Genomic DNA, 12,757 nt, shown 5'->3' with positions numbered 1-12,757 from the left:
GCAGCGCTCACCTCCAGGCCAGAGTCCAGATCGTCAAACACGCTGCTCCTGCCGGGTCTGCTCAGCCTCTGCTCTGCATCTCTGGAGGTCCGACTGGACTCCACCTCTATCCACGCATCATCTCTCTGGATCTGGACCGATGTCGCTGCCCGGTCCTACGGATGGGATGATAATCGTTAATATTGTTTATGTATCGCGATAAAAAAACACTCATTTACTGTCGAGATACTGCCTACTGATTTGTAGGAATTTTAGACAAAATCAGTAAGAGTAGTGTACAGAAATGTGTTTTGCGAACATCGGCCTCATGGTGGCGCTAGAACAGGCCCATTTGAAAAATCTGTGTCAGAGGTTCTGAATTGGCATCCAGGGAGTATGTGTGCTAATTTTGGCAGCGACCGGGCCAAACGGCGACTGAGATTAGGTGGTAACAAACTGCGAGGACGCACACATGGACGCACGCACGGGCGGCCGGATGGACGGACGGACGCACACACGGACGGACGAAGGGGAAAACATACTCTCCCCCATGCCTTCGGCTGGTGGAGACAATAATCGTATGGTGGAGACTTTACATTTATGGTGAAATCCTTCATCCACTGGGATCAATTCACTTTTTTTTTGCCGAGCTGCATATCCCGGTAACATTTAAGCCCTCTATAATTGGTAAAACAAACCTGGAAATAATGTACTTTGTAAAAAAAGAAGGAAAAAAAAGCAGATCTAGAAGCTCACAAGCTTGTAGATCTGCTATTTTTTGGCAAATGTTCTGTCCCAGGATAATGGATGTTGGGGATGTTTTGATTAACGCGATAATATCGTAAATCTCAATTTCTTTGGTCACAATAACCGCGACATGACATTTTCATATGGACCCATCCCTACCCGGTCCTTCCTGGAGCTCTGTAGTCTTGGAGATCTAGGAGGTGACGGCAGCACCTGGGTGTAATGTGGTCTTGGAGATCTGGGAGGGGATGTTGACGGTGCCCGGTCGCCTCGTGGTTTAGGAGACCTGGGAGTAGGGAAGAAGCTCGTTAATGTTTTATTGATAACGAGCACCTTATCGATCCTGCTTATTGAGCCGGGCTTTTATCCAGCCCACTGTTGAGCGTTTTATAATATTTTGTGGAAAGACGTGAGACGACACATTCTGAACAGAACTGGTATCTTTTATCTATTGGCCACTTGTTGTGACTGTGACCTAAGCCTTCTATGACAATTGACAAGTGACAAAAGTAACACATATTATCATTAAATATCCTTAAAATCATTCATTATAGTGCAATAAGTGTCCAATGGCTTTATATTATGAATAGTACTGTAATAATTTCTTGATCGCCTCTTGTCTTGATTGTTTAAACATGACTTCATGGGCCGATATGCTCGATAAGGGACCATACCTATTACTAAAGCCCCTTTTCGACTGCAGTTTTAGCACCACACCACACCACACTACACCACACCACACCGCACCACATAAAAATATCTACATTTTCCATTACAAAAAAGTACCCCTATCGGTAAGAAACAAATTGACCCTTTTAACTGTGATTATAATACAATATAAATTTGTATTACAACTATCCTAATTATAATGCACTGTAATGGATTATAACTGTGATTATAATACATTATAAAGTATTAATGTATTACGATGATAATTATAATACACTATAATAGATTATGATAGTGGTTATAACACAATAGAATCTATTATCATGTATTACAACTATATCCTGGTGGTCTAAATGAAAAGTCAGTGAGTGATCAGTCATTATGAAGTGTTTGGCCCTGTTTGGCCTAGCTCAGACCTACTCTAGAGTGGATACTTTTTAGTACCCTGTTTAGTACCACTTTCACACCACTCTACCCAGGTCCTTGTAGTGGAAAACCTGGCACAAGTGGGCGGTGTGGTGTGGAGTGGTGTGGAGTTGGGCCAGTGGAAAATGGGCTTTAAGCCCATTTTCCACTGGCCCAACTTCCCCAGGTTCTATGTTCCCCAGGGTCTATGTTACCTACTTAGCACCTAAACCAGGGGTCTTCAACATTTTCAGGCCAAGGACCCCTTAGTTGAGAGAGAGATGAAGCAGGGACCCCCACAACCTTCTCATATATTACATATAGTTTCATTGCTTGACAGCACAATCATCAATGTATTTTTGGATTCATGTCAATTTGTGTTTTCAGATATTTAACCACTTGAGCCGTCAATACTTAATAAACTTGACCTTTTACTCTGTACTTAGTCTGCTCTTTTTCCCCTCTACACAAAAGCTCTTTGCCGAAAATAGCCAATCTACAAGCTCACAACGCCACGCAGCGCAAGGCGTTGTGAGCTTGTAGATCTGCTATTTTTGGATAAAGTTCTCAGAATATGGACGTTAGGATTCAAGTGGTTAATATAAAAAAGGAGAAAAAAAGGTTTCTATCACTCAAAAATTGGAGAACCCCCTGTAGTAACTCTGAGGACCCCCTAGGGGAACCGGACCCCCTGTTGAAGACCGCTGACCTAAACCTAACCCTAACCCTAACCTCAGTAAAACTAACGCTGGTGAATGCTAACCTGGTGAAATGCTAACCTGCCGATGCTGGTGAATGCTAACCTGGTGAAATGTTAACCTGTGGGGAACATAGAACCTGGGGAACATAGGGAGGACCCCCTCGATAACAATCTTGATAAGCCCAAAGCTTATTGATACCGGGTACTCAATAAATGTGTTATGGAGTTTGTAGCGTAGCCTGGAGCCAGCCTGTTTCGCTCCGTTCCGCGATCTGTTTAGTCTCTCCGCATCACAGTCTGGAAAGCCTTGAATCTCCAACGGTCGCAGCAAACCGCGGCTTCCGATTGGCTGTAGTGCGGAGCAACTCTAACCCTACTCTGATTCGTTGGAACAACACCATGTGGCTTCCCACTTCTTGGAACAACACCACATAGCTTTACAGCCACCGCGGCTTCCATTGGTCTGTGGTGCGGGGCGGGACAAATACACAAGTCTGTATTGGCTGGCTGATGACGTAACTACCCTAACCCTACTCTGATTCGTTGGAACACCACCCAATCAGCAACAACCTCGTTACGTCACAACGGACATTCAGAAGTGCGAGGTCAACTGAGTCATTTCCAGACTGTGCTGCGTAGAGACAATACAAAACGTGGAACGGAGCGAACAGGCTGAAAACGTGGAACGGAGCGAACAGGCTGAAAACGTGAAACGGAGCGAACAGGCTGGCTCCAGGCTATTTGTAGCGGGCCCTTGTTTGGAGCTCCATCCCTACCTGGGAGGGGATGTTGACGGTACCCTGTTGCCTTGTGGTCTTGCAGATCTAGGAGGAGATGTCGACGGTACCCTGTTGCCTTGTGGTCTTGGAGATCTAGGAGGGGATGTCGACGGTGCCCTGTTGCTTCGTGGTTTTGGAGATCTAGGAGGAGATGTCGACGGTACCCTGTTGCTTCGTGGTTTTGGAGATCTAGGAGGAGATGTAGACGATGCCCGGTCCGTCTCATAGTGCAGCATTCTGTAGCCGGGGCTGAGGGGGCCATATTATTATTATTATGACTGTAAATCAATATGCTTTAAGATGATTTAAGCCATTAAGAACATTATTATGCAATATTACTTTAACCATTATGTTGTGTTTTTTTTAAAGGATCCCTGGCTATTACGACAAATAAGCCTTAATACATTATAATAGTCGTCTATAACTACAATGTAAAATTAAAAATCACACCCAATGTGAAGTGAGCGGTGGTTGTGCTTGCATAACGTCTTCAGACTAGGATTTGAGTCTAGGATGTACAGGCTATGCTACACACACACGTTTTGCTATGGCAAAACGCTGAGGAAAAAGGCTACAGACACACGCACAGCCACGTATAGGAGCGGTTTACCACCGCTCAAAAATAGCTAATTTTTCACTCAATAGGGGAAATGCCTGTCACAAGTTGATGATGTCATACAACCATTTGTGGTCTATCCCTATGGAATTTATGGCATGCATGTGAAAATAAAACGTAACGCTTCCTATGGTTATTATGAGCATCAAATCAATATTTCAAATGTGTGTGCGTGTGCGTGCGCGTGTGTGTGTGTGTGTGTGTGTGTGTGTGTGTGTGTGTGTGTGTGTGTGTGTGTGTGTGTGTTTTTCTTTAACTATTAAAAAACAGCAGATATACACATTCACAGCGCGGCACCGTTAAAGGTATATTCAGGGATTGTATTTCATTCAAATAAAAATATAATTGGTACATTTTCCATTCATTCTCCTCATGAATGTGTGCTGACCAAATAAGGACTTCCACCATGGCCCGTGTTACGAGCATAGCTAGATTCGGTTTTCAGAGGTGGCCAGCCAGTCCTCGACCAATCAGAGTAGAGTATGGCCATAGTTATGTTATGATGTTTAGTTATGATGGTCAAAATAAAAGTTTTGAGAACCACAGTCACTCTGAATTAAGAACGTCTGCTAAATGCCTAGATTGTAAACTACTGAACTCATAAAATGCCACACGTCTTGTAGTAAATCAGTATCATACATATCCTGAAGCTGGAGACGTAGGCCTACCGATATTCAGTGATTGGGTCTAATGATCAAAACGAGAACATTATAAGGGTGTAAAAAATCTATAAAAAACATTTCCACGCTGTAAGGACAGTAAGGGACAAGATGACCCCTGGCCACTTTCATCATCACTGAATACACCTTTAAAGCATAAAATAATGGCTAAAGTGGTTCCTTATTCCTTACTATAGTTGTGTGGCACAGCGGTTGCCAAACATTTGACCCCAATAACTCTGTGAGTGTACACATGCATTTGTACATCACACACAGAGTTACTGTACACACCCATAAGGGAACCGTTTGGAACACACCCAGGGAACCAGGAGAGCCACTGGTGTAGCAGAGTGTGTTTGAGCAGAATGGAACAGAGCCTTCATTAGTATCATTGTTAACACTGACTCTGTTTGAGCAGAATGGAACAGAGCCTTCATTAGTATCATTGTTAACACTGACTCTGTTTGAGCAGAATGGAACAGAGCCTTCATTTAGTATCATTGTTAACACTGACTCTGAGCAGAATGGAACAGAGCCTTCATTAGTATCATTGTTAACACTGACTCTGAGCAGAATGGAACAGAGCCTTCATTAGTATCATTGTTAACACTGACTCTGTTTGAGCAGAATGGAACAGAGCCTTCATTAGTATAATTGGTAACACTGACTCTGTTTGAGCAGAATGGAACAGAGCCTTCATTAGTATCATCGGTAACACTGACTCTGTTTGAGCAGAATGGAACAGAGCCTTCATATAGTATAATTGTTAACACTGACTCTGTTTGAGCAGAATGGAACAGAGCCTTCATTAGTATCATTGTTAACACTGACTCTGTTTGAGCAGAATGGAACAGAGCCTTCATTAGTATCATTGGTAACACTGACTCTGTTTGGGCAGAATGGAACAGAGCCTTCATTAGTATCATTGGTAACACTGACTGTTTAAGCAGAATGGAACAGAGCCCTCATATAATATAATTGGTAACACTGACTCTGTTTGAGCAGAATGGAACAGAGTCTTCATTAGTATCATTGGTAACACTGACTACTTTTGAGCAGAATGGAACAGAGCCTTCATTAGGTTTTTGAATGGGAGCCAATGCAGATCCACCTTTATTGTTTTATTTGTTTTAGTGGGTGCCCTTTTCTTGTGTGTTTGTTGAGAGTCATTTCTTCTGCTGTTGTTGGTAGTCATGGCCGTCATTTCCCACCTGATGTTGTGTGGGAGTCCAGACTGCTTCAGACCGTACTGAATAACTGCTAGCTTACATAACGTCTTCAGACTAGGACTCAAGTCTAAGACATACAGGTCATCAGGTGTTTTGTCTCCTCCAAAGAGGATGATACGATCTCCCATCATGCAACAGCACATATTATGCGTTGGGCCCGGTCCTTTCCCCTTGGGCTCAACCTTCTTCCAGGAGAAGGTCTCTGGATTGAATTTCCACAGATCTTTTAAGTTCTGGTTAAAGTTCAGTCGTCCACCAAATATGTACAGCTCTCCATTGTAGGTAAAGGCTGAATGATCCAAGCGTCCTTCTGGAAGAAGCTGTGTAGAAGGTGTGTTCATCCAGCAGTTGGTCTCTGTGTCAAACACTCTGATGGTGTTGTAATGCTGATACGACCCATAGCCCCCAAATACAAACATCTTTGTCCCGATGATGGTGGTAGAGTGACGGTATGAAGCAGGAGGTGGAGTTCCTCTGGTGTTCATTAGAGACCAAACCATCGTGGTGGTGTCCAACTTATAGATGTCATTAGTGCGTCCATCCCGGTACAATACTCCATGACCATGAATGTACATGACCTTCCCCAAGACACATGCGGAGTGGTAGTACCTCTCCTCTGGAACAGTCCCAGAAGCCCTGGGTTTGAACCATCTGTGGGCGTCAACATCAAATGTATAAAGCATTACAGTTACATGGCTCTCAGGCCTCCCTCCCCAGACATAGACGAGATCTTCAATCAGCACAGCTGTGTGGCCCTCACGCCAGGAGGGAACCTCAAGATGACGTTCTCCTCTTCCGGACGTCACCGGGGTCAGCTTCCTCCAGCATAAAGACACTGTGTTGAAGACATGGACTTCCATGATGGTGGTCAGGTTCCCGCCTCCTCCAAAGTAGTAGATCATCTCGTGTCCGACCACCACAGCAGCCCGGCCAGTCCGGCCTTCTCCTTCCAGATGTATCGTCCAGTAACACATTTCACACAGCAGAACCGCTGTCAACGAGTGTTGACAACTAATTTAAGGAAACCTGCTAGGAGGAAGACGAATCAGTCACCCCCGGTACAAGTCGCTAACTGATGTTTAGAGTAACGGACAAATCATTTTAAAGAACAATGACATGGTTGTGATGATGATGTTTTGATGTCATTTCATGATTACGTCATATCTTATGATGTTATGCAGTCTGATTGGCCATTTGGCCCCCCCAAAAAAATAAACCCCACCCAGTGTGAGAGAGCGGTGCCATAGGCGGCTCAACAGCGCCACTTGAAGGTCACCTAGTGGTATTGCAGCTGTTGAGGACGGCCTCAACAGCTCTGGACATACATGCACTCTGGACATACACATGAACAGTCAGACACGCGATCAAAGGTAGGGACGGTATGCACCGCTCAATATCTATCATTTCATATGTATTAGTTTAAGATTTGTTTGCCAGAACTCTGTCAGTGCTATAGCCTCGCGTAGCCAGGGTTACTCATCTGCGAAGAGAAAAGCCTGGTGAAAATATGCGGCAGACACCGTTCTAGGAGGTGGGGCTGAATTTTCCCGGAAGTTTTTGTTTTACAGTGCGGTGTTCCTGCAAACGTATTCCCCGCGGGAATAAAATCTGGATATGTCTCCTGCTCCGTCGGTTGCGCTCACAATAAACAATATACAAACAAAAAAAAGGATTCAGGCAATGTTACACCTATTGACTCTTTTACCGCTTTGGACGTTCCCATTAGCCCCATTTTTCACGGCGGCGCGATGCCAATTGTACGTTCTTTCGCTCGTTCTTTTGTACCTTGTTTTGATGTCTGTAAACTGATGAGGGGTCGCGCGGGTGTGTACAGTATAAGCATCTCCTGTAATCCTGCTTTCAGGAAATCTCCACCTCACGTAAACATCAATAATGTCCAAATTCACTTCTTGGCTGCTAGCTGTCGTTCTATTGCTCTGATGCGACTCTGCGCCCTAATTAATTTCACATTAATTCTTGCATGAGGCTGCCCTCTACTGCTAGTATGACCAAAGTGCACTATGTAATGAAAAAAAAAGATCTTTGTCTATAACCTCGCAAAGGTAAGCTGCTTTTGCTGGCACAAGACCCAATAAATAAATAATAACATCTGGCAGTAAAACTGTTAAGAGCGAGTTAAGAGCTACAACCTTTTGTTTGTTTCGCTGGGGAATGCAAATAGACCCGCACCACATGAGCACAGCACTTCCGCTAGAAATCTTGGAACCAACCGGAAGGCATATTGTGGCCAGGGTGTGTCAGTGCTGGATTAATTTCCCAGTGGATTCCTCGCTACTCGCGTCAGTTCCACCACACAGTTGCACCTTTCTAGTTGTTACCTGTAGACAGTTGTGTAGTCTCTTGTGGGTGTTGTCATTGCTTGCACCAGCAGAGCGTGCAAGTATACAAGTATACTATGTTCAGCTGTGTATTAAGGTAGGTAGGTAGGTAGGTAGGTAGGTAGGTACATTTACTAACTACATAGTAAATGTATTAAACATCCTCGACTTTTCTACATTTAACTTATTGTTAATGAAAAGAGACTTTGTAACAAACTTCACTATTTTTTCTACCAGATTGTAATAAAGCATCTATATTTCCTGCAAACTGGTCTAATAGTGAATATGTCTTGACCCATTTAGCCCTAGACAACCCGTGGGTCATTACATGCAGCATTTATCTTTATTTCCTGGATCAACTTTTAGCCAATCAGGAAGCAGCATTCTCGGTGACGTCACCATTATAGAGGTGGTCCATTGAGGGATTGGTGCTAGCTGGAGGGTTGGTCAAGCTTCACTTGACAAGGTTTTCCTCTTATCTATCTTTTTGAGCGGTGCTAACCGCTCCTATAGACCGCTTTTTTACCAAAACTATGATGTCACAAATGATGATGACATGAGTTCGCTAGACCAATGAAACACTTCGATTCTGTTGATCTGTCCATGATGTCATAGTCACATAGGCACCCGATTGGTTAACCCTGATTTAGAACGTGTTTAGGCCGCGTAAAATACGTCATAACGCGTTTAGGCCGCGTAAAATACGTCATAACGCGTTTAGGCTGCGTAAAATACGTCATAAAAAATCATTGAGCGGTGCTAACCTTGAATTTCAAAATTGTATTAGATGAATATCACTTATAAGCGATAAAATAACCACACTTTTAGACAGACTGTGGAAAATCTTACAGGTTATAAATGATAGGCAGCTAATACAAGTTTAAAATACAAATGAACAGACTTTGAAAAACTAAAATATTCATCTTCTGGCCTCTTCTCGCCTCTCTGGAGGTAAATAAGGTCACTTATCATTACACTATGACACTCTTACAAGTTTCAATCCGTAGCTTGGTCAACTAACTGATGAGAAATGACGATTAAGACTTATATAGTCTGAGCAGACCTCTAGACTGACATCATACACAACAAAAAGAATATTGCCATGCATGCCTATCAACACTGATTCGCGCAGGAATTAGTTTGCACCGCTCACTTCGCACGGGTGCGATTTTTTCTTACTTCTCTGTAACTTTGTAAATAACTGTATACTGCTGTGCTACAACTGGACAACTGAATTTCCCCCTTGGGATAATAAAGGTATCTATCTATCTATCTATCTATCTATCTATCTATCTATCTATCTATCTAATGTGGCTACCCAGCCTTTACATAGGCAAGTTCTAGTTGTTACCTGTTAGTTAGTTGGGTCGTTTCTAGGGGTGGTTGTCATGGTTACCTGTAGTTTGTTAGAGCTGGTTGTCATGGTTACATTGTAGTTGTGTAGTTTCTTAGGGCTGCTGGGGTGTGTAGTTTACCTGTAGTTGTGTAGTTTCTTAGGGCTGCTGGGGTGTGTAGTTTACCTGTAGTTGTGTAGTTTCTTAGGGCTGCTGGGGGTTGTAGTTTACCTGTAGTTGTGTAGTTTCTTAGGGCTGCTGGGGCTTCTGCTCTGCTCCATCTTCAGGAACTGCTCTCTGGCTGCACTGAAGTTGATCTGCTGGCTGTCGATGGCTCCCGGTTCTGGTTCCGTGGTGCTGCCCGGGGGAACAGGGTTAATATGGTTCATTAATAAATATATGTGTATGCCTAACAAGCCTAACTGGAAATACCTTTCCTACGAAACAGTGTGGGCTCACATGGAACACCATGCATGGGCACCAAGATCTACCCTTTGGCCTTTGTACTGTCTGTTATTTTCTTTAGGAGAATAAACTTGACCTATAAAAATGTGGTATAACATACTGATATAACATACTGATATAACATACTGATATAACATACAGATATAACATACTGATAAAACATACTGATATAACATACTGATATAACATACAGATATAACACACTGGTCTCGAGCCAACGTGTTGTTGTTATTTATATCAGGTCGCACTTGTTGGTGATGATGTCACCTAGAACGCTGCTCCTCATTAGCTAAGGGCCCTGCCTTTGTACTGTCGATACATTTTTCTAGGAGAATAAACATATGCTTTCTTTTGTGGAGAATAATAAACGTTTAATTTGGATATTTGGATATGAAATATTATATTCCAATTGGCCTATTTTTTTGACCGGCTAAAGTTCTATTGAAAACAAGAAAATCTAAAACAAAAAGAAAACAATAATGATAATAAAATTTAAATAAACAATATTTATTTTCCCAAAACCTCTGCCTACCTTGGTGTTTTGGAGGGGGAGGGGCTGTAGCAGACGCTGAAGCCCTCTATGAGTCTCCTGGGCTCAGGGTGCATGGAGCTGAGGTCCAGGCTGTCCACTCCGCTCCACTGCTGCTTCATCTTAGGAGCCTGACTGCGGATGATCTCCTTCCTGAGATGTTTCTCCTCCCGCTCCGCTGCCTCGTCTTCTCCTTGGTCCACCTGATATATATATATATATATAATATTAAGATATAATCTATTTATAAATGCGAGAAGTCTCTGCGTGTGTGTCTGTCTGTCTGTCTGTCTGTCTGTCTGTGTGTCTGTAATCCGCGTATCTCGAGAACCGTTCGTCCCACCGGCTTCAGATTCGGCACACGCGTTCCCCGCCGCGGCACGGAGTGCAGTGCCGGGTCTCGACCCGACCCGACGCGCGGTTTTCCCGAACCGGCGCGAAACGTTCGGAATCTCCTTATGCGGGGTTGATTGTTGACATCAGGCTGTTCCGGAGGAAATCGGCGAAAGCTCTGACTCATTGTGACATCACTTCATAAAAGGCTCTGACATCACGTACGCCACATGAGTCAACAAAAAATCTCTGAATATCTCCATATATAGCATATATGGGCATAAAATGGACGCAGAATCACAAAGATCTCCATATACGGGCATAAAGGGACACAGACAGACGGATACAGAGATCTCCATAAATGGGCATAAAATGGACGCAAATGGCATATATGGGCATAAAATTTACGCAGAATCACAAAGATCTCCATATACGGGCATAAAGGGACACAGACAGACAGATACAGAGATCTCCATATATGGGCATGAAATGGACGCAAATAGACAGATATCTCCATATATGGGCATATATGGGCATAAAATGGACCCAGAACTATATCTGCAGTGATCTCCATATATGGACATAAAATGGACGCTGACAGACAGACAGACAGATAACAGATATCTCCATATATGGGCATAAATGGACACAGGCAAACAGATGGTCAAAACGGGTCCTATGACAACAGGTATAATGGGGTTTGCATTAAAGGGCGGGGCATTCATTCCCTATTTACATCGTTCCCGAGTTGGCCAGGTCGCCGACTGGCCCAGCTTCTAGTATTAATAACAATTCAAATAATGATAATCTCCTTCCTGAGATGTTTCTCCTCCCCTTCCTCTGCCTCGTCAACAATTAGCCTTATATATTCACAGCCCGCCCACTCAGCATCCCCCGGGTGCTGAAGTCACATTTTGAAGGGGAAAATCCTACTATAGCCGAGTTAACACAGAAATCGCAAATTTAATGCAATTTCCGAATAGTAAAGTATAAAATACTCAAGAACACAAGATAGTAAAAGGCACAAAGCATTATAATTTACTTTACCGTTCGAAATAATGATTTGTTGGCTTTAAGTCCAGCTATTTCTGTTATAGTTTCCCCTTCTAAATTGATGTCAGACCCGGGGGATGCTGAGAAATTTGCTGAGTGGGCGGGCCGTGAATAAGGCTTATTAAAACAAGATATACTGTTCCTACGAAACAGTGTGGTCTCGCAAGTAACACCATGTATGGGCACAAAGATCTACCCTTTTGGCTGCACCTCATTGGCACCTCAATTGCAAGTGTGGTTGCCGACGTGACTATATCCTGCAGCGAGCTAACTGTCATGTGAAGCTCCACCAATACTCCAGCTAGCACCACTCCCAAATGTTTTTTCCAACCATTTCCAATTGCACCTCATTGGCTAAGGGCCCTTGTGCCGGGGAGAACTTGACTGATAGATAAATAATGAAGATAACATATGGTCTCGCCTTTCAGATGAGCCCACAATAATAAAGAAAGATCTCCTTTCTGAGATGTTTCTTTTCTCCTCTCCCTCTTCTTCTCAGTCGGTGCCATGGCATTGCTCTGACAGTTCATTGTTCCGAAGGTTCATTTGTCCGAATTTGTTAAGAAAACTATGCCCAACTCTAACCCTAACCCTAACCTCAGTAACGCTAACTAAATTCGGACTAATGAACCTTCGGAATTATGGGCCTTTAAAACATTCGATTGATTTCTTGCTTTATTGATTGATTGAATACTTTGCTAAAAAAAAGTAAACAGCACAGAGATACGGTAAAACATTTAGGCTAAAGGGATAACAAAAGTCAGTTTCCATTGTGGTTCCTATTCATCCATTTCATCAGCGCCGCAGTTCAGTATTGTTATTTCCTGGTTGTGTCTGCGGCGGTCGAGGTGGTGTATTTTACAGAGCGGGTGCTGAGAGGTTTCCCACCACAGAGAATAGACTTTCAACAACGTAAAACTA

The 12,757-nt window shown here is 43.3% G+C and overlaps 1 protein-coding gene across 4 annotated transcripts in view; it reads right to left on the bottom strand.

The window, feature by feature from the left end:
* The window catches only part of misp (mitotic spindle positioning), a 62,039-nt gene that overhangs the window by 14,819 nt on the left and 34,463 nt on the right, over positions 1-12,757 (bottom strand). For 3 of the 4 annotated variants that reach the window (XM_080732738.1, XM_080732741.1, XM_080732739.1), the window contains exons 6-10: positions 10,454-10,653; positions 9,688-9,813; positions 3,277-3,528; positions 886-1,012; positions 12-155 (exon numbers count right to left, since the gene is read on the bottom strand). In XM_080732738.1, the coding sequence (XP_080588864.1) occupies positions 12-155; positions 886-1,012; positions 3,277-3,528; positions 9,688-9,813; positions 10,454-10,653 (849 nt within the window). The remainder of the gene's footprint in view (positions 1-11; positions 156-885; positions 1,013-3,276; positions 3,529-9,687; positions 9,814-10,453; positions 10,654-12,757) is intronic. The other variant, XM_080732740.1, reaches the window with a different exon arrangement.

Source organism: Nannobrachium achirus (genome assembly GCF_963921795.1).
Source record: "Nannobrachium achirus genome assembly, chromosome: 1".
Lineage (NCBI taxonomy): Eukaryota > Metazoa > Chordata > Actinopteri > Myctophiformes > Myctophidae > Nannobrachium > Nannobrachium achirus.
The sequence above is the reverse complement of the archived record's forward strand: the minus strand, read 5'-3'. Positions and strand labels throughout refer to the sequence as shown.